Source organism: Acromyrmex echinatior, chromosome 8 (genome assembly GCF_024713525.1).
Source record: "Acromyrmex echinatior isolate Ae372 chromosome 8, ASM2471352v2, whole genome shotgun sequence".
Classification (NCBI taxonomy): Eukaryota; Metazoa; Arthropoda; class Insecta; order Hymenoptera; family Formicidae; genus Acromyrmex; species Acromyrmex echinatior.
Genome location: NC_141859.1, coordinates 2951631 through 2979604, shown reverse-complemented (window position 1 = coordinate 2979604; position 27974 = coordinate 2951631). Strand labels below are relative to the sequence as shown.

Genomic DNA, 27974 nt, shown 5'->3' with positions numbered 1-27974 from the left:
CGATGCATCGATTCTTTGGACGCAAATGAGTCACTTTTCGTCGTACGTTATCAATAGAAACGCATAGACGGCACAAATCGAGGCACTTCCCATCCGAATTCGACGATCTGCTATCATGAACACTCGCCAGTCTCTTAACTCTCGTCAAGATCGTGCGATGTAACTGCCTTTGTACACACACAATTGTAAATCGCATCGTAAATCGAGTTTACTTTGACTTACGATGTAGACTTACGAGCGTACTCTCGGAAGGTTCTATTGGAAAGCTCTGTTGGAAGAACGAAATTGATTGTTCCAAGTAATATCAAAAGAAGCTGTGCGGGAGCGAGCAAACGAGTGTCGCATTCCGTCACTCTGATTGATCGAAAGCGAAGAAAAATAGGGAATTTAATAATCCGCGTTGGCGAGAGTCAAGGCTGACCGATTTTGTGTGACCGATTGGTCCACGTGTGTTACTATATATATATTCGACTTTAATTATTCTTGTGTGTTCATAAGAGAGTTCTTCATTGACGTACATTCATCTCGTAGAACAAAGAGGACATTAATCAGCAAAATGAGTTGTGCGAATTGCTTGGACTGTTATAGAAAAACTACGAACACGAGTGAGGATATCGCTTTTACTAAAAATGATGTAATACTGTTGCGTCTGTGATAAAAATTTGTTGCATCGTGCTTAATTTGATTTGCATCGAATTTGTCGAGATTGTGGAAAACAAAACGGGTGCTTTTTCGTTCCTGCTATATATCCAACCAGTGAAATACGTATATCCTGTCCGCGTATTTCAGTTGATTATTTTGAAAAATGCAAGCGAAAAAAACATCCAAAAAGAAAATAAAATTATACACATGGGATACATAAATAATTTTTATAGCCAATGTTTTCGAACGGATATTTGTATTATTTATTTATGAAGAATCGCTATTGCGTTCTAACAGCGTAGTTTCTTTAGCTATTTATCATTTTTCACCTATTTATGTATTTATGAAAAAAAATCGTAATTTTCTCAAAATCGATTGATTTCCTCCTTCGACCGTGAAAAGGAAAAGAAGACATCGCGGGAATCCAGCGTGCATCGTTATTCTGTTTTACACGTTACGAAACTCGCTCAATTGCAGTTACTTTGGCAACAATTCAAGATGCTCAGCAAATATTTCCGTTGTACTAATTCATTCCAGTTTATCTAGATGGTCTGCATAGTTTATCTCTAGTTACTAAAATAAGTGTAGATCTCTTTCAAACAACTCCGTGAGACCATCTGCACTATATATTTTCCTTTTGCTGTCTACTTCCATTTCCTTTTTCTTAAAGTATTTAGTTTTTTTTTGCTGTGTGTGTGTGTGTGTGGGTGTGTATACATATACATACATAACTGTGTATGTATTCTATTTTACAATTAAAATTGAAAACATTGCAATATTTTAAATGTAAGTTTTTATATATTATTGTTAATAATATTTCATTATTATTTTCTTTGTCTGAGTTTGATAGAAAAAACTGAATTAATAGTATTGAGTACTGTCGTAACAAGTTTATAAGTTTATAAAAGTTTACAAGTTTATAAAAATGTTTATATTATATATTTGTTAATAATTTTATGTTAAATACTAATGCTGTGTTATATTCTGACGCAATAAGCAACGTTAGCTTCCGAAGTAGGAGAACGCTGCGGGGGATAATGTTACATTGGAATGAACCTAAGCTGGCTTGTGTGCAACTCGCAAGAGTGGAAGATAGAATCTCGGAATTGTTGCAGAGTCCGGAGCACGGCGGCGCCGTCCAGGAGGAAAGGGATTCCAAAACCCGAAGGCAAACCGTCAAGACTCATACATCGTCGTCTTCCGGTGTCAGTCCTGGAACGCCAACGACCTCCTTTCGCCATAAACCACCGCCGGTTTCGCCCGCGAGATCCATCACACCGGAAGTAATACAGGTCGGTTTCGTCACATATGTCATATATGTTTATATAACCTGTTCTCGATTTGATTTTTTACTCTCAAAAATTCACGAATAACACTGATTAATAGTGATAATCGTCATGTATTTATGTGAATGTTAAGAATGCATTACACATTGATTTAAAATTAAACAAAATTAAATTTTCAATAAAATGAAAAAATTACAGATTTTTCTACATTATATTTGAAAGTAATATAAAAAGTTTGACGGTAATTTAGAATCTGGATCCAAAGGATCTTATTTCAAGAAGAAGTAGGCACATATATTTTTCAAATAATTAAGATAAAATGAAAAGATTTTAATTTAAACTATAAAATTGTATTATTGAAAAAAATATTGACCTTATTGAACTGTTTCATATATATGCATATATTATATATAATATTTTTATACGGAAAGTATCCAATTACTTTTTATAGATACTATATCTGGTACATCCTTAAACAAGATTATTTATAATTATTCTTTTTATAAACATTTCATAAACACTTTATAATTTGAATTTTAAATGTTATGTTATTTCTGAATTTGACAAAAAATCAAAAAGTTTTGTGATAACGAAAATTTTCGAAATTTTAACGAAATCTTTGATAAATAATTATCTTGCCATTGAATACGCGAGTAGGATCGACCGCAATAATTTATATATTCGTTCATCATGATCAATTAAAAAATTGCGGTGCACGATTCATGTTTTCCCTCAGCTTTCTGTGTAAGGAACAAACACAATTGCCGCATTAATTGGCAAAATGGCGCGGGAGAAATGCGTTGGGACACTCGGTGTTTCGCGCTAATTAATTTCTTTAATTGAATCGCTGACTGCAATTTTTGCGGTAAAGTTTATTTTTGTTCTAATTAAATTAATGCAAGCTGCGTGGTCGTAAGAATAATTATATTTACTGCTCATATGAGCTTTAAGCCCGACCATAATTCCTATTTTTTTTATAATAATATTTATTTTACATAGATAATTCATACTTTTTGATATTTATTGTTAATTGTAATAGTTTCTTAATGGATTACGTAATACAATTACAGTTCGCAAGCACATCGTCTTGGAAAGTACTTTATACAATAAACCTCATTTATTTTAAATGTAAACATATATTTATTTGATTCAGAAATTAAATTAATTAATTTAACTTAATAAATTTTTTTATTGAGTAAATATTTATTTATTTATTTACTATAAGTATAAATGTTTACTTAGTATTATTTAAAGAAATACGATTATTGGGATTTAATAAATTTTTTTTCAGTGCATTCAACAATATAAATATAACACATTATATATGTAACGTTGTAAATAGGAAATATTGATGTTACTGTTAGTTGGTGTGTGTGTGTTTTTTTTAGAGAAAATAATATTTTATTGATATCGGAAGAGATTTTAATCCCCCATTTCTGAAAATGTCAATTTATTTGTTGCGTAGCCAGGATTCGAGGACGGCGCTTTGCGCGGGGATTCCCAGAGGCAAAGTTCGAAAAGTTCGGATGGCTCGATTTCCAGTGCGAGAAGGTATAATTATAGAAAAATTATAAACTTTATTTTCAATTCTCTCACTTTCAGTTATCTATTTAGTAAACCATCATAATTATATGCATCTATATTTATTATTATATTTATTATATTATTATAAATAATAAATTATTATATAAATTTATCATTATAATAGGAATCCTATTATTATTATAATAGGATTCCTCTTAGAAGTTTATAAATACGAATGCTCATAAAAAATGCGCATTTTTTTTCTTTATCAGTTATCTCTCGTACACAAGTGTTTCGCGTTACATGAAAAGTCGATGCCAGAGTGCTGTAATTTTTCTTGAGTGGACGTTGTATTTCTCAGATCCTCCATGAAGAAGTCAATTCGAAAAACAGCCCCGTCGCCACCCGTGAATCAGGGTATTCTTCGTGAGGTCAGTGAAGAACGAGAGGATTATGCGACGACTGTCGTCACCAAGGAGCCTCCCCAAAAGCCCAAGTACTCTTCAGATGAGAGCTCGGAAGACGAGGAGGACACACGCATGTTGGAAGGAAACGTTTACACGAAAAGCGGCATCGAGGTAACCCGAGCAAAAGCTGATGTTCTTAATTCTTACTTGCGCTACGATAGTTACTTTCCTTTTAAAAGAAACAATCGACACAAATATCATTCTATCTTTGTTATTCATGGAATATCAAGAAGGATAAAGTGACATTTGTGTCTCCTAAAAGGAAAGCAGTCGATAATAATACGCAGTAAAAATCGCTTGTCTAGATCTCGCGGAGAAGCGCCGGCAACGTGAAGCGCACGAAGGCGGAGATCGAAGCGGATCCGGAAGAAGAGGACGAGTTCGGCTACACGATCAGTGAGTTTATACTATAACGTACTATTCTGTACTAAATATAAACAATTCGCGGTTCAGAAACAATTGGAAATTGATATTTATGTACTATTTACGTCACTGAAGAGGTCGATATTCATTCTGTGTGATCACTCCGCTACGTTCGGTGGTTGATAACAGTGAAATTCCATTAATAATAAATTTTATTATGTATCCGATCAATCAATCAATCCGCATGATCGATATGAAAGATAACTAGATTATGTCGTTCTAAAATCATTCTAAAATACGTAAAATCCAATGTGTGCGTTTCGGATGATACTCGTTGGTCAATGTCGCGGCCGATCGATCCCCACCAAACATGAGAACGTCTTTTTAATTTTGCAGAGAAGGTTCAGAAGAGGTACCAGAATCTTGGGCATAGGGTATTGATGGTCACCCTCGAAAAGGATCGGCGGGGTTTGGGAATTTCTCTGGCGGGGCATAAGGACAGAAACCGAATGGCGGTGTTTATCTGCGGTCTCAATCCAAAGGGTGCAGCTCATAAAAATGGCGGGCTTCTTATCGGTGACGAGATATTAGAGGTGGGTATTTCACTCCCCCTCTGCTCTCTCGCGTTTTTACGATGTGCCATTTACGACCACGGTTCCCCTCGACTCCTACCTCGATGGGTTGTTTAACCTTCGTTTCACGCGCCGTCTATAATCCGTTTAACTCGCCCGACGCGACGTTACGCGTTGCGGGTTTTCTCGAGAAAATAACACAACACCGATGCTTCTGTCTGGAACGTATATTTACTAAGCTGGGACGCAACATAGTTCTATTGCAGATAATATAATAAAGATAAACTCTAGTGAAAAGTTTTGTCAAAGTTTTTATGTAAGATTGAAACAATTTTTTTTAATATATTGAGAAAGTTTATGTCTTTTCTTAAAATATTTTATAAATGTAAATTCCAAAATATTCTAATATTTCATTTTATAATTTCTGAAAAGATGTCTTAAACTTTTTTTTTTAGATTTTATAAGATTTTATCAGGAACTGATAGAATGAGAAATGTAGAGTATATTTTAGAATTTATGTATAAAGAATTCTAAAAAAACGTAAACTCTTTTGATACTTTTGAAAAGTGTTTCAATTTGTATGCAAAATCTGAGAAATTTTTTCAAGAGTTACAAAATTATTCAGAAATTCTGAAGAACTATGAAATTTACATGAAATTTCTGAAAAATTATATAAAAAATTCAGAGAAAAATTAAGGGAAAAAACCTTTGTAAGCCTTGAAATTTTATGAGAGAATTTTAAAATATAAAGTATTTTAAGTGGGTATGTAATTTAAAAAATTATATAATAATTTGAAAATTATCCAATATAATAATTTGAAAATTATCAAAGAAAGTATTAGAAAAAATTAAGTCATATCCGAATGCACACACTCAAACCTCTATTTTATTTTTATTAAAATTATATTTATCTTTATAGCGCATCTACAAAAGAACGATCAAAAGAATGTTACACTTATTTGTTAGCTGGCGTTTTACAAGTCATGTTTTGTTATGCGTTTCATTCTATTACGTAAATACTAAAAATAGATAAAATATTTTTTGTTCCACTTAGGTAAACGGTTATGTATTGCAAGGACGATGTCATCTGAATGCTTCCGCTCTTATCAAAGGCATGGCCGGCACTCTCTTCAAAATCATCGTCTATCGGTGAGATACTCAGAGCTTTTTCTGCGATGTAACATGACGTAGACATGTATAACAAAATTCATTAAAACTATAAACGGATTTCGCTTGTCCCGGTTGCAGACGATCGAAGGCTGTCGACGACATCGCCGTAAAGCCGATAGTCCAATTTCCACCAACCTTGGATGACGTAAGTCAATTCACGGCGTCCACATTTTTTTTTACCTTTATCGTACCGGTTGCAGTACTTGTAAAATAATCAATGAAAAGCAATTGATTGTTCCATCATAATAATATACTTGACTCGTTGTAATTAACAGTGACTGCGAGGAAAAAAGTGCCACATAATTATTTTTAATGAACATATAAACGAATGATGACAAATTTTAATGAATATTTTGTGAATATTTTGAAATATAAAAGAACTGAATTACTTATTAATATATAGGACAGTTTATTTATCATCTAAAAAAGGACAAATTTAAATATGTTGTATTCAAATGTGTTGAGCATCAATGTAAAAATTATTTTTAAATTATACAGAATGTCCAGTAGATCATGTGAAGAAGAAGACTTTTCGTAAGAAAAAGATTTCAAAGATGCTGTGAATTTATTTGAACATTTTTTTACAAGATAAACTCATATAATTCTATACTTTAGAATATTTGATAGCTGTATCATATTGTGAAATACTAAACGACATTTCACGTATTACAGGTTTATATAGATTTCAAGAAGTACAAAGGAGTTCGTGACGTGCGAGTGAAGAAGGCAAGTAACTATAATTATACAAAATTAGTCAGCCGGTCAATATTTTTAATCTTACTTTCTAAAAGTAATAATCGATCAATTCGTAGAGTCAATACGGCCTCGGCATAATGATCATCGAAGGGAAACATCTAGCCGTAGGGCAAGGCATTTTCGTGTCCGACATTCAAGAAGGCAGTGCGGCGGAACAGGTAATTTTCGCTCGTACTTACGACCTTGAGAGACCTATTTTAAGCGAAACTCGTGTACTTTACAATGCGACCGATATTTCAGGCTGGATTGCAAGTGGGAGACATGATCCTGGCTGTTAATTTGGACAGCTTATTAGGCCGTACGTACGATGAGGTTCGTATTTTTCGTTCTTTTTTTTAAATAAGGATTTATTTTAACAATTAAGGTGTTAAACATTTAGGCAGTTTATATTCTACTTTGTTCTAATTTTTTTAGGCGACGGAATTATTGAAGAAAGCAGAAGGTATCGTTAAGCTAGTAGTTTGTAATCCTAACGAGAATAAAGAACAAAAGGAGAAACAGAAGACTAAAGAACTCAAAGATGATTCATTAACGGTTGTACAGAAGACCCCGCAAAAGAGTGGGATAGTTTCGGGTGAGTTTAATAATATGATTAGCGTCTTTATACGAAAAAAAAAAAAAAAACGAATTTGATAAAGTGCCTAAAAATTTAGCTAGAAACAGATCTGAAAATATCTAATTTTGTTGAACCATAAAAATAATTATATAGGACGCTTAAATTGGTTGCTGGAATGTTAAAACTTTTAGCATTATCAACGTTCAAACGTTTTACGTTATTTTGATAGTCCAACAAAATTATTTTCAGATTTGTATCTAGTTAAATTGTTAAATATTTCAGCAAAACCGTTTTTTCCATATATGTTTTTGCCATATATTTTATTTACGAAAAATCGTAATAACACACGCATATATTTCGTTCTTGAAACTATATATGATTTTGTATTTAATGTTTGATTCCCCGCTCTTGTAATATTAGTGACCGGCAAGGAACCGATAGAACCCGAAGAGAAGAAGGTCCGGCAGGATCCCAAGACTTGCAAGATCGAAGTCGGCAAAGAAGCAACGATAGAGTTTCAGAAGGAGAAGAATCAAGGTATAGGTTTCTACATCGCTGGCGGTTCTAACACTCCTTGTGTAAGTATTTAATAATTTTCAATATATATATATATATATATATATATTTAACTTATTCGCGTGATATCGCATCGCAATACTTTTCAAAATTTCTTTTATTTTTTTAATCATGAGACGTTCTATTAAAATGTAAAATACAATAAGTAACAAATATCATAAGTTAGATATAGATATATTAATTCCTAAAATATTAATAACAATTTAGTAATTATTAAACAATTATCAATGTTAATATTTGTACTGTTGAGAGATAACAATGTTCTTCTAGAACGGGGTGTTCGTTCTGGACGTATCTCCTGAAGGCGCAGCTGGGAAGGACGGCCGGTTACAACTAGGCGATCAGATTCTCAGCATAGGCAATGAGAGTTTCATGGAAATAGAGTACGACAAAGCTCGCGAGACAGTCCTGAAGCAAGCTCCTGGGACTGTACGTAGCATTATACTCTATTAAATAATCACACTCATTTTAATGAAGAGAAAATATAGGACAGTTCTTTTGAGACATAATTTATACATAGCAAAAGACATTTTGTATTTATGTTGAAATTGGTCCATCCAAGTTCTTGTTAAAATTTTATGTTTTGGATTTTTAACATATCCAAGTGTTTAATTTAACACAATATTATTATATTATTCCAATATTTTATATTAAATTCATATTTAACATTTCTTTAGTGTCAAAATGACAAAATTTATGAGTAAGTAAAAAAATAACACAAAAATAATGTACTTTAAAACGAAAATTTTAAGAAGAATGAATAAAATGTGTGTTAATTTAATATGTTGTAGTTGTTAATTTTATTGAAGAAATATGCTTACAAATTGTGTCAGTGTTATATTTTTGTATTCTTTTACATAATATTTTTTGTTACCATCTAATCTATTCATCTTGTGTTAAATTTAATACAAATTTGCCAAGTGTGTATAAACAATATAATTTATATAAGTAATATAAATTATATATCCTCGTTCGATTGATTGAGCAATCGTGACTCGATTTCATTGGTCGTTTACAGATCACGATGACGGTGTTGCGTCATGAGAAACCAGCCGAGGAATATGAGGTCGAGATACAGAAAAAGAGCGGTAAAGGAGCTGGTCTCTGTTTCGCCGCGTTCTGGAGCAACAAGGGAGTCTACGTGAAGGAGCTAGTAAGTCCAGTTCTCCAATTCTATATCTTGATATATAATATCTATGTTTCATAATTTACGCTACTCGCATTCTATCAATTTCTACTTCTACAGACAGCGGGCGGTCAGGCTATCGAAACCGGCAAGATCTGCAAAGGTGATCAGCTTGTAGCGATTGGTGGATTGGACGTCCGCGACGCTTCCTTGGATGACATCGCCTTTCATATGAAGATATCTAATCCGCTGCAAATGAAGCTAGCTAGATATCATTCCGCCAAACAATGACAGGTAAGAGCGACGTGTTAGCTAAGCAATTAAATCGAAACATTAAGTGAAATATATAAGAACTGTACGAAAGGAAGACTAAAATATCTAAAAATTTAGTTGATTTAGATACAGATCTGAAAATTTGTTGAGCTATCAAAATAATCATAGGAAATTCAAGCATAATTTTATCAATAAACAATCAAATTTTTGTGATAAAAAATCATTTCGACTTTCATGATGTTAAAAGATCATTTTGATTTTCTCTTGATTTGATGTATTCCTTACACAGTAAAAAAATTTATGTATTTGTATTGGAAACGGTCCACTCACGTTCTTGTTGACTGTGTGTTGAATTTTTTAACATACATTCAAGTGTAAATTTAACATAATGAGATTATGTTATTTAAAGATTTTTTTGTAAAATTGATACACAACATTTTTTAGTGTCAAAATAACACAATTTATAAATAAATAAACAAGTAAAATCCGTGTTAATTTAATATATCATAAATGTTAATTTTCTGACAAAAAATATGCTTTCACGGTTTATTTATAAACTGTGTCGATGTTATTTTTCTTTGTATTTATTCTTTTACATAATATTATTGTTTTAACATATTCATCTTGTGTAAAATTAACTCAAAAATTTGAGTGGACCGTTTGAGACATGCATTTATATTAAATTCAACACATTTTTTCCAACTGTGTAGGAGATAGAACACACTTTGAGTGTCCAGACTCTTACTTGAGGGTACCTAAATCAAGACAAGATAAGAATCGTGATTCGACGATAATGAATATGATTAGCGAATATGAATATGTATATATATTTTTTTTTTTTCAGGGTTCTGCGGGCGGAACTCTCAGCGTGTGTCCCGACGTACGAAGAAGCGCCTGCAGACACCGTGGATTTTAGTGTGATATACGTAGATAAAATAACGTCTCGATAAACCGTAAGAATATCTTTGTTACAAGAGCCGCGTATAGAATTGCGCGACTCGCTCTATTAGTTACATGCCAGCGTCGCCAATCGATCTTGCCGTTCAAGCTCGCAGATTCGTGTGCGACGTGAGACAGAGAGAGAGAGAGAGAGAGAAATAAAACGAAGAAGACAGAGCACGACAGAGAGATGACTCAAACATACATCAATAAGAATCCGAGACACGGCGGAAGAAAGAATTTTTGTAACCAGCTTGTAGAGGATATCAAATCGAGTGAAATCCCGTCGACACGGATCGATCGGCCATTGATCGAATCCGTAAACGATTCCGTCTGTCGATGCTCGCGCTCGTGCAAATAGTCGATACAAAATATCTTATATACATACATTATTATAATTATATATAGCGAGATAATACGTTATCGCCGTGACGAGAGTTTCAATAACGGCGACTGTTCATCTCGTTCGGCGTAGGAAGCCGTAGGACGGATAAATCGATAATAATCCGCAAGTCTACAATCGAGGCTCGTGAAGAGAGAAAGCCACGGAATCGTCCCGATTTGGTCTTTTTCTCTTCGGCTTACGCCGTTCCTCTTGTATCCCCGATACAAAATCGAGTCCGCTTGTATATTTCGTATCGCATCCTGCATACACTTTAAGACAAGCAGAGATAGTAGGACCGATTGTAGCGCGCGTTTTCTCGATATGTCAAATATTTTTCCTCCTTTTCCTTTCTTTTTACGATAAGACTCTAGTCCAGCCTGAGATCGACATTTCGGCGTTTCTCGCCTTAATTATCGCTCTCGCTCGCGCCGCGGCCGCTTCCGCCATAGTTATTATTGTCGCATATTGTATTTTTTAATATTAATAAGAAGCGCAGACGCGATGTACGAGCTACGTCGGAAAAAGTATCGAGGAAACTTTACATTGACGCCCATATTCATATCGATACCGTTGTAAAAAGTTTTTCTCATCTGTCCAAGCTTGCGTAAAATAAGATACACCAATTTTGTAAAATTCGTAAGTAGAATTTTACGAAACGCGCAGCTTAATTTACAAATCAAAGCGACATGACGACGCGTTCCCAATCGACACAAATTTAAAGTAACATGACACGAATGTTATAATTTTATACTTAACAATATAAATATAATAGGTCTGTTCTTTTTAGATGAACTTTCTGCACGGATCATCTTTTCTCTTTTTTCTTTCAACATGAAGAGGAAAAGAAAAAAGATGAATCATGCAAAAAGTTCAGCTAAAAAGAATAAATCTAATATAAGATGTTACATATAGCACATTTTTATCCAAGAGATATCCTGGGAACGTCCTTAGAATGTTCAAAAAACATAGAGACATTCTCTGGACATCTTCAAAATGTCTCTTAGAGGTGTGTATAAAATATTACTTTTAGTTGATGTCGACTGGTTGAAAACTATATTCGGTCATCATCTATATTCGGTATATCATCAATAGATTTTAATTCTTGAATTAAAGTAAATAGTAAAGTGTTTGCGCAAACTTTGCGCAGTTCGCGCGTGGATATATCGCTTCGAAGTGGCTCGTATGTTATAGCAATCGATGTAGAATATCGCCTAAAGAACATTATAAATAAGACAAGGGGAAGTACACACATACACGCATCCTTCGACATAGATCGACGAAATACGGGAAACGGTCGCGTCGAATGTCGAAACGTCGATCGAGAGGATCATTTAGCTATAAGTGCTTGGAGACGCGCGCTTGAGATCTTGCCGTACAATCGAGAGATGTTTTCTGGCACCAAAAATGGATGGCGGATATCATCCCGAGTGTTCAAGCGTTTCTTTATGCTCTGACCGCCATCAAACATGGCAGATGACGCGTCGAAAAGCTAGACTGGCTTGTTGAGTACACATAGTTAAATTAAATCCTATCGTGTAACTAGTCCTTATAATACATAGCTTAGAGATTTTCAGAAAGAGAAAGCAAAAAAAAAAAATAAGAAAGAGAAACTATATAAATGAATAAATAAATAATTATATGAATAATATAAGTGCAGAATCTATAATAGGAGTCGCGGAACATGTTTTAATTTAACCGAGTCGCTCGTAATTATCATCGTGTGAGTGGTTGCACGTTCTAGAACGTTTTGCATTTGAATCTCGTATAGTTTATCGTAGCGAGACGTTTATAAAGACGTCGATCCTCTTTCTCGGGCCGATGTCTTGAAGATGAATAACATTATAAAAACTGTTAGTTGTATGATCATTATTATTATATATTATATAGTATATTGCGATGAGAGTTGTATAAAGAATTAATTATTGTGTATTGTACGATGCGTTATCGCATATTAAAGTTTGGATTTTCAAACAGCAGATAAATAGAGCAAATGTGGTAAACAAGGCGCGTTGAAAATCGAAAAGCGGACTGTGTTCCAAATAATTATTATTATTGATCAATAATTATTTTTATTGATTGATAATAATAATTATCGAAAGAGATTTTACTAAATGAGGATACATAAAGCGTTTTTCTCCTTAAATTTATCCGTATTAATTTACACAAACGTGCAAAATTCTTTATATTTTTCAGTTTTATATCGGTGTGTTTTAAAATACTTTTTTAATTTTAATCAATTTATTTTCTCCTCGTTTTTACGCGATCTGTCAATTTACACTTTTTACTATGTCGTTATTCGTATACATATGTTATTTATTATAGCTTAGAATTTTATTCAAAGTGTACTTTATATTTCTTACCTACACCGCTTTTTAAAATTTCATTAAATCAATTAAAATACCGATGACGATAATTGTCGCGTTTCTACGATGTTACGGAAATATTTCGGCACTCGATAGTCATACGGACTATCGGCGCGTTCTTAGAGAATTTTACCTGAGGTATAGAATATAAATGCGTCTAGTGTTAGATGTGCGGAGGAATGAAGGCGAACAGTCCATCATGAGAATCGCTGGTCTGTATTTCGCGTCACCAGATTCGAAGTTACGTCTCGTTATTGCGAACGTTCAATATCGGATTGTCGAAGACACACCAGACATCTGTTCCTCGTCGCAAAATTACATCACTAAAAGACTCATGGAATACTCCTATTCGCCGGCCGTTCCGGAAATGCATCTACGAGATCGCCATTGTATTTTCAATTAGCAGGAAATAATGATTGCAACGGCGTCGCTCGACCGAAGAAATTCCATCCGTAACTCTAATTTGCGTCGGAGGCATTTTTCATCTTTTAAGAGGAATTTCTTTCTATTAGCCGAAAAAATAAGGTGTTTTTAGGAATCTTGTAAAAGAAATTTTGACTCAAATGTTTTAAACTTCTTAGCCGAAGAAGGAAGAGCAAATATTCACAGATATTCATAAAACATACCTTTTACGTGTAAAAAGTTCAAAACAAGTATAAGTCAAGTATAAATAGTCTTCTTTACAAAATTCCTAAAAGACTTTATTTTTTCAGGACCCAGAAAGGAATCTCTTAAATCGAATTTACCTCGAATTATTCTGACATACGATTACGCGAAGCATGGTAGACGCAACTTCGAAAACGGTTCGACGTGGATATACGACTGCCTCGATATTGTATATCCTCCATAGTTACAGTTTCTGTTCACATATGCATTTATTGTACAATTATTAATAGCGTTATTGCACACGAGCGGGGTGATTGTAAAATGGCTCGAGGACAATCCACGGATGATTCACCGTGAATCCGAATAAAAGTGAAATGGACGAGAGAATGATAAAAAAAATATCTCGTGTAACTCTCTCTCGTATCATGTATTTTAAATGTAAGTAAATTAGAAGATCTGATTGCCATTTTGCAATCAACGATTCACAGTTATTGTCCTGATTATTGTTATCATGATTATACAATCGACGTCATGATCATCGTAGCGCGGCACTACTGAGAATAAGAAAGAAACTGATTATTATTATAGAATAAGAATAAATCGGGGGGGGGGGGGAGAGAAACGGAGATCTATTAAAAGCATTAATTGCAACGTTGTAGTAAATGATGTTTGTTATTGTTGCATAAGTAATCTCTTTACGTTATTTTTACCTTTTATGTGTTGTCTTATTAATCGACGACGACGACATATTAAAGTAAGTACAATAAAATTGCAGGTGAGTGGAAACATGTTTCGTAATATAAATTCCTATACTTCTCAGCACATAAGTACTAAAAAACAATGAAAATCTATATTTTCCACAATATTTTCATTTTTTGCTTGCAGAAATTTTATACTGAAGCCATAATCAAGAGAAAAACTGACGAACGGCGGAAAACTCGCCTTATCGTTTTTGAAATATTATTTTATTAATCGATGATGGCATATTAAAAAAAAGTGAAACACTCGTTCTGCTCCAATTTTAGTAATATAAAAAAAATATTTTTTATTTTTACAGTAAGATCTTCTTTTTTTAATGTTTGCTTATCGTAAGCAGTATATGCAAATTGTGCAATAAAAATTTATTCTTAAATATTTCAAATACTTCCAGATATTAAAACATATTTCGGAATATAACTCCTTTCTTAGCATATACAATATTATATAAAAATAACTAAAAATCATTTTCGGGATATTTTCATTTTGATTGTAAAAAGTTTTATTTTGGAGTCGCAATCGAGAGAACAATCATGACGAACGCGAACGCAGAAAACTCGCTTTGAGAATTGCTTCGGAATAAATTTTATTTCTCGACTTGCGTCTGAATGCAATTTCATCCATTCGAGATCGAATATCGATCTGCGACGGGACCCCAGTGTGTTTCATAAATGATTTGAAATTTTGACGGTGTACGTATCATTTCTTACGCACTTTTTCTCGATTAATTAATTGTGCATTAATCCTGCGCTTGTGACCTGCTTCCGCCGCTGATAAGCAATTTCTTTGGCCCACTTAGAAAACGTTTTTGAAACAAAAAAAGTAACGACGATACTATATAAATCGCGTCACGTGGCATCTCCTCGCTCGAATTGTTTATTAATTAATATTGTAATTACGCGCCTTGCACGTGTAATCCAAGCTCATTAAATACGTATTAGATCCCGATCGTCGTGCGAGATGATTTCACTTACGAAGATCGCGAAAGCGAGGCGATTTTATATTTTCGCGGCGTATCGCTAATCTCCAAGAGTTATTTGTGGAACATCTTAATTTCACAATAACGGGAGTTATGAAAGTTTTATAACTTTTGCCTAAATCACGGGAGAAAATTAATCATGCGGCGATAGATATCTGGTGCGTGAAGTACGTATTGGGAAAGACAAGAAAATCTGTGGTCATCCGCGTATCTTCTATGGGGCGAAATAGAGCGACGCGGGTTCGCTAGATTTTCTTTCGTGAAGCGTGAAATTCCACACGCTAGCAAGAAGAGTTCGCGCAGAGCGAGCGAGCGCTTCGGAAATCAAACTTGACCCTGAAAGTTTTGCTGATCGCTTCGACAATCGGATGTCAAGAGAGAAAGGCGAAAAGCCGACGCGTGTGAGAATATTCAATGCGCGAGTTGACGTCAATTGGTCGTCGACACGCTGGATGTTCAGCTTTTACTTCAAAGTGACATGCTTTTCGCAGATATTTGTAATGGCTAATTCAAAACTTGACTATGTATCTTATAACGTGTCTTTCCTTAATTTTCATTTAATAACAATAATTATAAACGAATGATTAATCTAAATTCCCTAATATGTAAAAAAATATAATTATAATAAATTCGGCAAATTGGGAATTACCGCTGCAATACGTGCGATATATCAATTTCAATATTATCGAATTGTATGTATCCTAATTTAATTATTGATTTGTAGTATACATGTTTCGACTAACTCCTAGCCATCCTTAGTACGTACAGATAATTTCATGTGGAAACGTAAGAGTTGAGATGTATAAAATTAAGCTACGGTACTCGCATGATTTTCTTTTTAATATCTGATGATGGCTAAAAAATTAGCCGAAACATATGTATACTACAAATCAATAATTAAATTAGGATACATACAATTCAATAATATTGAAATTGATTGTGCATGTATTACAGCGCTAATTTCCTTATTTGCCGAATTTATTATAATTATAAATTATAAATATCTAAAAAAAACATTTAATCAATTAAATTTCTTTTCAATATTCAGATTTATTCTTTAAATTTAAATCTTTTCGTTTTTGCTTTTCAGCATGAAAAACATAAGCTGAAAAACATAAGATGTTATTAAATTCAAATAATTCTTCATTTCCATTTAAATTTAATCTCAATAACATTTGGGATAGGTAAACATTTTTCAGTATTTAAACTATAAAAAATTTAATGATATACTTTATGTAACAGATGTAATTAGTGCAGAAAGTAATTTGAAAAAATGTCGTCGATATTAAAAATGTCAAAATATGAAAAAAAAATTAAGCCATTTTGGTTTTGTCTTCTACTAATATTGAAAATCTTATTGATTTTAACCTTTGACCTCATTACAGTCAATTGATTCGACTCATATTTTGCCTTTATGAAGCTAAAATCTTTAGATATCTATTTTGCTACAAATTTAATGAAATTAAATCGTTTCTTATATATTTTATATAAATAAATAGATAATTATGTAAAATATATTTATGCCATTTGTTATACATTTTATTTATATAAATATATATAATAACATAAGTGTATTTTTTACTTACTAAAAAATAAAATATTACTTTTAACTTAAAAACGTATAATGGACTTTCTAAGATACGTAATAATGTTAAAATTAACATTTTTGTGTTAATTTTAACATTTTTGCATGTCTCAGAAAGTCCACTGTACGCCTTTAAGATAAAATTAACATTTTACTTTTTACAGTGTAAAAAAAAGTAACTCCAACTTAGCGTTGTTATATGACATACATTTTCTCTTTTCACACCTAACTTCTTTGATAAAATTATATTTCACTTTTACTTTTCTTCAGCAATTCATTGCGTCATCGCATTCACAAAAACACATGTATACATGTTTGGCACGTGCATGTTTGAATATATGCATCTGCATTGCGTTTACATTGTATTGAGATAAGATCCGTGCTTAATATAAATGATTATACCGATCACTTATCTCTGCGGATTAAGAGAATGTATTCAAAACTTCAAATACGAATAAAAAAAGACACGTGTCTCAATTCTATTAAACTCTCTCTTGTATTTAATTTTGCATTGAGATATATTCTCAAGATAAACTTCGATTAAAATCATATTCAATCATTCAAATCTGCCGCGTGCCGCCATTTATTTTTCTAATATTGAGAAGTTAGCCGCTAAATTTAAGTGTCCGAACTTGCAACGTTCTTCTATTCGTTATACCGCATTGCGACGCAATTCCTTAGTCGTGCACAGTTTCTTTGATGTGTAGGAAAATAATTTATTCAGCGCGATGGATTTATTGTTCGACTGGAGTATGAAGGATATAAATCTTATTCTGCCGTACGTGAAGAAACGATTAATGTCGGGAAACGCGCAGGTAAAAGAGAAATTCCTTATATTTGCTATTATTATTGATTATTGTTAAACATCGGATTTTTTTATGCTGAAATATGCAAGTATACACAAAATATGCACAAATAAATATGCATTTTTGGAATGCCTTTTCAATAAGACAAATTTCTGCTGCGATTTTACTTCCTAATTTGCTTTCTAAAAAAATATACAATTGCAGAGAATTCGATGTCTAATTATTATACATCTACTCTAATAATAGTATCTTTCTCGATGGACACGCGTTGATTACTTGGGAAATAGTTGACATCCAGGGTCTCCATCCCTTGGAAATCCACCGGAAAATCGTCCCGCGTGAGCTGGACTACCATAGTCCTACCGATGTGCAGCAGAGTGATGTTGCCATGGTACCGTCTTACTTCCGGCTCGGGATTGTCATCGTAGATGTTACACTGCAGCTTAGTCTAGAAAATCAGATGCTGAAGCTGCAGTGTAACACTATGGTGGCCTATGCGGAGGCAATATCGATCGTCAGCGGACTCGGCGTCCTTAGCACCGTCAGGATAATGGACTTCCTGTGGAGGTCAACTTCATGCCGGTGTTACTGACCTGTACCTTGTATTCGTACACCTTGTATTCGTATCACCTTAGTTCAGTGATAGATATATGAGTGCATGGTGCAGATATTTTTGCGTTTTCGCGTAATAATATAATACGTTTTAATAATATTTAATTTTTCGTTTTCTATTTTTCATCATTTTTATATTTCACAATTTCTATGTGTCTACAGAGAGACATCAAATTTTTGTATCAATAAAATCTAATATCAAAGAAAAAATACTATATATTTTATAGAAATAATAAGATATATATCTTTTTCTTGGAAAATTATCTTTAATTTCATAGGAAATTATAGCCAATACGTTCCTCGATTTTTATTCTTACTCTAATTCTTAATAAGATATAACTGATTAAATATAACTTTCCTCGTAATAGAGATATAATTTCGCTGAGTTTAATCGTCGCAAGTACGCGAAAATGGATCCTGCATCAAATTGCGTTTCATTAATTCGCGAACGAGCGTGAAGAGTGATCATTACAACTCGGAAAGCATGCGTTTGATATGAATTCAGCGAAATTATAGGCGTATTCATCACTTGTAACATAAACGCATAACGCACGAATCGAGGACGATCGATCGGAAATAGAGCGGAAAGGAGTGAAAACGAGATCGGTCTAATCTCGTTCGAAACATCGATGGCTTCGTTTATTAATATATATACATAGTTCTATAATCGTAATTTCATTTCTCTTCGATCCTTGTCTGCTAAAATTAGAACTGGATTTCGGAGAAGCTACTGGATTTTCTGATACAGACGGAGGAATCTGAAAGAGGCATTGTTGTGGGAAAACTTGTTAAATTCGATGTGGTATCTACAATATGCGAGGTCGTGCAGACATCGGATGAAAATTTCATCAAGTATGTAATTCCATTCTTACGAAAAAGATAATTATGTTTTTCGAATTCGAATTTTCTTACATCCGGTGCGATTCTTCATGATTACCGATTTGGTTCGCAGAGTTGTTCTCGAAATCTTCGAGATCGTAAGCGCTCACAAAGAATTCTATGAAAATCAAGCGGCCATAATTACTATGCAGACAATGCTAAGACTTAGTTATTGCGTAAATAAATCACTCAAAGACTCAACGCTATTCGAGAAACTTGTAGGGGGCATGTCTGACATACTTGTTAGGTATACTTTTCTGATTATTTACTGTAAAAAACGCAACGCAATCTCAGTATAAATAATATATTTATATTAATTAATAATATATTTATATTAATTAATTTTATATATTTATATATTATTACATAATTGATTATATTTGCAAGTTATTTTCATTGATATTAATGATTTTAATAAATTATTAAAAGATTTGCTGAAGCAATAATTGTTATACTCACACGTAGTAAAATTTAATTTAATTTCTAGATCGCTAAAATTAGATGTAAGCTTCGACACGGACTGCATTCTGCAACAAATTATACTTTTCGTGAAGAATCTGGATATCAAAGAATTGAAAAAGAACAAGCTGAAATTTATGGCTATCACGATGTTTAATGTCATCCTGCAGAAACAAGCAGCCTTCGATAAAAATATCGATGTGGAAATGATCATCGACGTTTGTCATGATATATTAGAGTCAATGACAAAGATTGTCAAATGTGACGATGATAATGACACGATTTCATTCGCCATTGATTCATTATGCAGTACCTGCGCCAGCAGTGCTCGGTAGGATATTCGTCAATTTATTTTTCTTCAACGTCGATATATCAAAACTATTTTTATTATTAATAAAATGTTTCTGTGTCCGTAGATTTTGCCTCATGCAAGATTCGAGAGAAAATAATCAGACCGAACTTAAGATTTACGAAAAGAAAAATAATTTGGAAATTTCGGTGTACCATACGGTGATGGATATAATTATACCATACGTTAAAGTACGTTCGTTAGGAAATATAATAAAATATTAATCTACTAAAATAATACGCCGCATATAAATAAATAGAATGAGTCATAAACACTATTGCTTTTTTTTGATAGGACAAAGACTTATCTTCTCTAGACTTAATCGGATTTTATAGAAGTCTCGTCTTTTGTCTGAACAATTTGTATCAGCTAAAAAATTGCAATAAGGACAATTTGTCGAATCATTTGACTGCCAATGGATATCTGAAGCGCTTGTTATATTTAACTGTGCAGTTTCCGTAAGTTGCATATCCGTTTCTAATGCTGTCGATAGAATTATAAATTGACAAATGCATTTACGTTATATTCAATATTTTATAATTAAATATACACGGAGAGAATTTTTTTTACCCTGAAAATATGATAGCCGTGGGACAACATAATATTTCCAAAAATTTTAGTATAAATCTCTCTCATTCATTAATAAAACTACAATAAAGTATAAAATAAATTTGATTAATTTTATTGAAATGCATGGTAAAAATCTTTAAAATATTGAAGTGTACCACAACTACCATATTTTCGAGGTAAATTTTAAAACAAAATTCTCTCTGTGTATATAATTATTTTTTTAATAAACCTATGCGACACGAACACACACACAGAAATAAATAAACTCACAGATATATATATATTCGAAAGATCTAAATATTTCAGATATCTTTTCCTAAATATTTTTCAAACTTGTGTGTATTAACGACTATCTGTTCACTTTTAGTTTAAGTTTCGGTCACATTAAAATTGCTAAGAATTCTTTCATCATCTCTTTAAAGATAATTTTTATGCTTTCAATTGTAATTTTCTTTTATGTTATTTCTTTTATACTATTTTTTCAGAATTTTGTATCTAAAAATATACATAAAGAGATCGATTCGCATTTCTGTGCTATTCGTAGCGCTTTAAAAATATATGTAATATATATAAATAGTTTTTATATAAGGTTTCCAATATTGTAGAACAAATTTTATGTATTACATATTATTGCTGAAGTTTAAACTCTAACTTCAAAGATATATCTTTGAAATCTAAATCACTCAACAACATCATATACAAACCGCGAAGCAACATTTCACATTGCAGAGAGAATTTACGAAGAAGCACCTGTATATTACTATCACGAATCCTGAGTATTCTCGGTAAAATGGCATTCCCCATAAAAACGACGAAGTTTGCGAATATGTTGAATCAAGGTCTCGTTGAATTACCAAAAGATTCAACAAAATGGAACGATGCAGTAGCGTGCAAAAAAAACGGATCGATCCTGATAATTCTGCTATATTATCATTATCTTGGCACAAGAGAGTATGAAAAAACTATACTTTTCTGTATTATCACTTGTTTTATTCAAATACTACAATTTTTATATCACTCTTCAGAAGCGACGTGATATCTTTAAAATCCTTAATTACTAGAATCATGCTACTTCCAAAATCTACACCGATCTCAGTTTTGATTTTAAAACCTTTATGGTTGCTATTTGCTGTAAGTACATATTTATCTCGTACTTGTTTGCGCTATGCACTGATTACGTTCGATTTCGCAGGTAACGTCTCTATCTCATCCGCGTCCTAATTTAGTATATCATTACGAAAATGCAGTTGTTCAGATGATGAGCATTTTGCAACGTTCAGAAATCAGTGAATTTTATACTCATCATGTCGATCTTTTACATTACTGTCTTACATGTCCGAACATTTCACAAAACTTGCTGTATCGAATTTTAAATTTGTGGCTGATAGAGTCTGATGGAGATATCAAGCCGTTATCATTTAATTATGACAAAGTTGCTGAATATCTGTTGGTAAGCAGAATATCTTTATTTTTATATGTCAGAAAAAAGAAAAAAAAAGAGAAAATATGAAATTAACATTTCTTTCTGAATATTTTTAAGATAATTTTAAATATTTTAATAAGTTATAACATTTAACATTTGCTTGATTAAAAAAGATGTTTTAATACGAGAACAAATAATATAATTTTTACTTGCTACAAATAGGATGTGATACATAGCAATTTTTCTAATAGTTTTGTCAATATTGCTCTGAAAGGACTTTGCCATTTAATACAAATCATCAAAAACGATAAACAGCGCATAGACAATCTCGCGAGTACAGTGTGGCAAATATTACCTGATATTTTTTCATCGTATCAACCAGATACTGGTTTGTCAAAATAATTCAGTAAATCTTCTAAGAAATATCATTACTATAAATGTCATTAGTCTCTCTGTTATATTATTAAATTTTTAAAAATATATATTATTTATACTTATTATACTTATTATATTTATACTTATTATATTATTATTTATACGTAAAATTAATATTATAATTTTATCTAATATTGAAATTAATATGTAATTTTGTCAACATTTGCATTTGCAGTCTCGCATATAGAAACAGCTCTGGAGTTAGCTAATATTATCCGACCATCCATGATATCATTACCTTTCATAATACGTAGCGCCGATAATATAGCCGATATTATACTTAACAAAAATACGGACTGTTCTAATATAAAATTCATGACTTTAGTTTTAATGCAAGCGTACATCTTGTTAGAAGTCGCTATGACGCGGAATTCATTTGAAGGTAAAATACGAAAGAATATTCGTGAAAATGAATAATTACTTACAATAGAGAAAATTATATATGTGCATACGTTTCTATCGAAATATGTTTTAAACATAGAATATTTTAATAGAATATTTCAATTACAGTACTTAAAACATACATGACAAATTTTCGGCTATTAAAATGGTTATACGTCTATGGATTTTCGAAAGAAAGATCAGATTTATCCACTGCTAGTATAAAACTGTTTACGTTTATTATTCATTGTCAAAAGAAATCATCACTAAAGGTATATTGGTTGCACATGTAAAAATTTAAGTAAAATTGTTGTATATTTTAAGATAAGTTTATTTTTCAGTGCAAAAAGTCATTAACGATCAAAGTAAATCATTTATGTAACATATTGTTATACGCAAAAGAATTACCGTACTGTATAGCGAACGAGATGCAATTTATGTGCGAACTTTTAACATCAAATGATGATGGCTCGGCCGTCATTTTGCAAAACATCGTAACTGAAAGTAATTATATATACCTGGTTGAAATTTATGAAATTCTTCATCTCATTCATGCAGAGGTCAGTTATATTTTAAGACTGAAAAAGCATGAAAGTATCTTTTTTGTATTATAAGATTTATTCGTTGTTTGTTTTAATAATTAGAAATATTAAAGTAATTAGATAACAGATAAGATAATAATCAATTGACATATCTAATTATTACCTTTTTACAGGTAGATCCGATATCGCAAGATATGGTATATCGAAGTTTAATCACTCTATTAAATTTTTGTAATACTAAAGCATCTAAGCTAATGCCTTATCTTAGCACCATAATGAGTACTTATAGTCTCATCAAGAGCATTAATATACAACGTCCATCGTGTCACTTCGACGAATTCATCGTTCCTTGGCTTTATTATCACAAGAAATATGATGAATATTATGTACCATGGAACCCTGAAGCGCTGTTTAAGACACCTTTCGATGAAACTTTAGATAAGCTTAAAGAATATTTAATAGTCCTTAAAAATGAGAAAATGGAAGATGCCTATACAAATTTACAAAAAGCAGTAAGCATTATTTTTAGCTTATCCTAAAATAAATTATATAATCTGCAAAATTAATATCTTAATTAATTACAATATCGTTGTCTCTAATTTTATTACATTTTATTTATATTTTTGTTTTAGTTATCACAGTTTGAGTAAAAAATAAAAACTTTGTAGAATATCATATTTTATCACAATATATGTGGTTCATACGTATTAAGGAGAAAATTATAAAACTGGATTTATATCTGGAATATCAAGTATTTTATTAAATAGATATCAATTAATTTCAAAAAATTTTGTAACTTTGTGTTTTTATATTTTGAGAGAATAAAGTTATGTATAATACATACAATATTAAAATAGTCCGCTACACATTAAAATTGCATTATTCGAATAATACGTACATTATAGAATATAAAAATTTATTATTTAAAAATATTTTCTTTTAGTAGAATAACAGTTTATTGATTTATTTTGTAGTGTCATTAATATTGTGGTAATAACATCATAAATAAAACGTCATAAATAATACGTATGAAAAAGATTCTTTTTGAATATCTAATTTCTCGGTTCATGCTTTCTTTATCTCTACATTTTTCAATTTATTTTTATGATATGCATCTTCACTTCCATTTTTATGTTTCTGTACACATTCTATTATTCATGTTGTGCAGCCGTCATACCATCATCAGTTTAACCTTCCAACGTAGCAAAGTCTAAGTAAGCAGCTTAAAATAATGAATTATTATCGCTGCAGCGCATGTTCTTTGCCGCAAGAAGATCAATCCAAAAAGAATAACTTGTTCAAGTCATTAATCGTTTATTTCGCGATTAAAAGTTTTTCTCCTTGCGCTTCTTCTCGAGAGTAGCTGCTCTTTTCAGAGAATACTCCTCTTATTTTCACGGTTAACTATTTCGGCTGCATGAAGTAGTACTTGAAAGCATTTAATCTCACGTCGAAAGCATTCGATCTCACTCTCTTTCGACTGAAACGTGTTTGTCATTCATCAACATACTGTCCGCGCGAAAATAGTATATTGAGTATATAGGTATATAGAGCGCAACATAGTCTACGGATGCAATTAATGGAATTGGTATTCTGTATATACAGCACCTGATCGGATAAATAGATCTCCTTGCAACAGAATCGCATAGCGATGAGTGTTTCCGGTTGTATTTTGGCAATGCCGTCGTTCGTGAATTTTGCAGAAACAGCTCTCTTCGCAAGCTTGCAGGAATTGTCTGAGAAGAAGCTTCTACGGCAATATTTACCAATCATTGTAACTACAATGACTAACTTGAATTATTAACTTGAATCATCTCAATTATTATAAATTTATAAATGGCAAGAAGTTCAACAATAATACAAAAAATAAATTGCTTCCAAATATTCCATTTTATAAATGTTTAAATAAATAAATTGTAACATGCGCTGATTACTTTGTTACAAAATAAACTTCATACTTGGTGCTTAATTAAATTATATAATAAGTTAATTAATAGATTCACGTGTAAATACGAACCTTGAGATCCTTCTTAATTAATATCTTAAAAAATAAGAGCACTAAGCCGGATTAGTGTCAACGCAGCTATCATAAAGCTCGAGTGAGAGTGTTTCCCATAACCTGCGTCAACATTCAACATGTATTACTCGATAAGAAGAAATCTAATTAACTACATGGCCAACTTACATTCTTGATGGTCTTTTTGCACGAATGCTTGAGAAATGTAAAGGTCTTTGCGAGGAATTCTGATCTTTTTTGGAGACGACAAGACTCGGACTGAGCGCGAATATCCTGGTGCCATGTTGAACGAAGTCGGCGATCGATCAATAGACGGGGATGGCGCTCGGTTTGTTTTCTCTATACTAAGTTCCTTAGTGGAAAATAGGAAATTTTCAGACCCAACAGGTCGTGAGAAACTCTTTACTTATGGGAACCATTTGCTTGTGGGAATATTTCATTAAGATATTAAATTTTTTTAATCAATAAATATAAATTAATGTTAGAAGTATTTCTTTTTTTCTTTGCACACTGCATTTGAAATAGATCATTTTACTTATTATTTCTTTGTTAAAATTTAACACAATTTTTCACATAGCTGCAGTTGCATAATTAAAATTTTATAATTTTTTTAGCGACATAATATTATCTTAATGTTTACTATTCTCAGTTGTGAAAAAAAAGAGTTGTTGAAACTCAATGTCAAAAAACAAGAGACCTTATATTTATTAAGATTCATAAATTTTCATTCTAAAGTTTAAGACTAAAGTTTAATAGTATTCCATTTTTTAAAAAAAGAATATAAAGAATACAAGATATATTCATAAAAATAATCAATTTATTTCTCTTTTCTTTATCGATAAATGATTCTTTGTTAAAAAAAAATTTGAAAACTTTTGTGCTGATAAAATGAAATCTTTATATATTTTTAGCAGCGCAATAGGAGTACATTAAGTAGCTAATTCAACTTTGAAAAATCTTAAGAAAACGCAATAGACACTGGCATGCGAAACTTTAGTTCATAATGTACAATTTAATAAGTTTTCCTTAGTTTTACTTCAGAAGAGCAGCCAAAAAAATAAAAGAAAAAATTTTGATACAATTCTCGCAATTAAAACTTGCACGGTGACAGATATTTCTTTAAAAAGAAATAACGAGTTACATTTCTTTTGACAAATCATATTTCTTAGTGACAAATTCAGTTAAAATCAATTTTTAATGTGACATGATTTTATAAATGTATGGATCATGAGAATCAATTTAATATTTTCAATATAAATGAACAAAGAAAGTTATATTTGATTAAAGAGGGTTTTTGTGTCTAATAATATTTTGTGAATACGAAATTTTGAATATGAATTTTACAATTACCAGTTCAAGAAAGGCACTAATTATTTGTCGATTTTAAAACAGAAACATGAACTGAAACTCTGGAATGCGTAATATCACAAGTTAAAGTGACAAGCAATTTAATATTACTGATAATGAACATCTTCAAAGTTTACAGTTAAAGCGCAGTTTGCTTGAATTGGAAATAGTAAAATTTACATAAAAATACTATTATACATCAAGATCCATTTTGATGTATATTTGAAAATACATCCTTCTTCGCTTATTTGTATTAAACATTTTTCGGTCGATTTTCACACTTAATATTGTTTAATATTTTCATTACGTAATCTTGAAATCTGAATATGGTTTCTTATGATAATAATTGCTTTCAAAGAAAAAAATATTAAAATATGCTCGATTCTTTCATAAAGTGTTTTTACATCAGAAAAAAGAGATCGAACAAATGCTTTGGAAATTGAATTTGATTCTAAAAAGTCACTGGTCGCTTTGACAATTGGATATCAAAAGAGAAAACAGGAAGAGCTTGCGTGTAAATATTCGAATTCAAGCGAATATTCGGTTTCAATTTGTCGCGATCATTGACGCACTGGATATTTAACTTCTATTCCAAAATGGCATGCTTTTCCTGGATATTCGCAACAGTTAACCCGAAACTTGTCAGTGTATCCTATAACATATATTTCACAAGTGCTTTTTGCCGTCAGCGACGTAACTTCTCGTTTACAATTAAAATGCGTTTTTAAATTGTGAAGAGTTGCATAAATGACACTTAACTACTTCCACTGAGCAATTAGCATAATTATTGTCCAACTTACATGTTGTTCTGTTCCACATCTATTTTTCACTGTAATATAATTTCACGTGCATCTCTCCAACTGCGTTTAGTTCAGAATAGCATATTTTCTACAAGATTTAATTACGACATTCATGCAAACAGATACAATACTGTTCTCTCTGAGTGCTCATTAAAGAACTTATTATCTTCTCCAAAATAAATGTGTTCAATTTAAATTATAAATAAGGAAAAGGCCAATACAGTCGAGGCTAGATCTTAGTATCTAATGTTTTTATATCTCAATTTTAAATATTATACATCTTTCAGTTATATAAATTGTTCTTACTGTCGAATTTAAAATGCAATCATAAATTGAAGCTAAAATAATAATATCACAATTAAATTAATCATCGATTTAGTAATGAGGTTATTAACATCTTAAAATACTGTAAATGAGATAAGATATTAGT

General features: G+C 31.7%; 3 protein-coding genes and 1 long non-coding RNA gene across 13 annotated transcripts in view; 2 read left to right on the top strand and 2 right to left on the bottom strand.

Moving 5' to 3' along the window:
• LOC105150136 (inactivation no afterpotential D) overlaps positions 1-12629 on the top strand; it is a 115616-nt gene extending 102987 nt beyond the window's left edge. For all 6 annotated transcript variants that reach the window (XM_087408614.1, XM_087408613.1, XM_087408617.1 and 3 more), the window contains 16 exons: positions 1758-1934; positions 3394-3479; positions 3814-4030; positions 4225-4315; positions 4679-4875; positions 5909-6003; positions 6103-6169; positions 6697-6750; positions 6837-6938; positions 7021-7092; positions 7195-7354; positions 7757-7914; positions 8183-8341; positions 8931-9065; positions 9159-9332; positions 10156-12629. In XM_087408614.1, coding sequence (XP_087264740.1) covers positions 1758-1934; positions 3394-3479; positions 3814-4030; positions 4225-4315; positions 4679-4875; positions 5909-6003; positions 6103-6169; positions 6697-6750; positions 6837-6938; positions 7021-7092; positions 7195-7354; positions 7757-7914; positions 8183-8341; positions 8931-9065; positions 9159-9329 — 1941 coding nt within the window. In that variant the 3' untranslated portion in view covers positions 9330-9332; positions 10156-12629. The remainder of the gene's footprint in view (positions 1-1757; positions 1935-3393; positions 3480-3813; positions 4031-4224; positions 4316-4678; positions 4876-5908; positions 6004-6102; positions 6170-6696; positions 6751-6836; positions 6939-7020; positions 7093-7194; positions 7355-7756; positions 7915-8182; positions 8342-8930; positions 9066-9158; positions 9333-10155) is intronic.
• Positions 1-27974, bottom strand: part of LOC105150141 (uncharacterized) — a 208075-nt gene that overhangs the window by 37423 nt on the left and 142678 nt on the right. The window lies entirely within an intron of this gene.
• On the top strand, positions 14543-24438 carry LOC105150224 (uncharacterized). The gene is made up of 15 exons (XM_011063156.2): positions 14543-17739; positions 19052-19194; positions 19295-19468; positions 19709-20011; positions 20097-20220; positions 20324-20487; positions 21329-21550; positions 21625-21730; positions 21792-22049; positions 22245-22410; positions 22633-22839; positions 22968-23110; positions 23180-23398; positions 23554-23892; positions 24013-24438. The coding sequence occupies exons 1-15, from the start codon at positions 17653-17655 to the stop codon at positions 24028-24030; spliced, it is 2673 nt and encodes an 890-aa protein (XP_011061458.2). The 5' UTR covers positions 14543-17652; the 3' UTR covers positions 24031-24438.
• Positions 18950-27432, bottom strand: LOC105150139 (uncharacterized). Of its 5 annotated transcripts, XR_015545921.1 has the most exons (6): positions 25566-27432; positions 25398-25499; positions 24989-25130; positions 19681-19748; positions 19255-19339; positions 18950-19100 (listed from the first exon to the last, which is right to left on the bottom strand). It is a non-coding gene; the product is annotated as an uncharacterized LOC105150139 (long non-coding RNA). The 5 variants fall into 5 exon arrangements; XR_015545920.1 differs by having other exon boundaries at positions 18950-19489; positions 25566-27417; XR_015545919.1 differs by having other exon boundaries at positions 18950-19339; positions 25566-27416.

Coding starts and splice junctions, on each gene's coding strand:
- LOC105150224 (XM_011063156.2), top strand. CDS start 17,653: ATGGATTTATTGTTCGACTGGAGTATGAAGGATATAAATCTTATTCTG. Junction 21,731..21,791: donor CTTTATGGTTGCTATTTGCT/GTAAGTACATAT, acceptor TCGATTTCGCAG/GTAACGTCTCTATCTCATCC. Junction 23,111..23,179: donor AAAAGAAATCATCACTAAAG/GTATATTGGTTG, acceptor TTTATTTTTCAG/TGCAAAAAGTCATTAACGAT.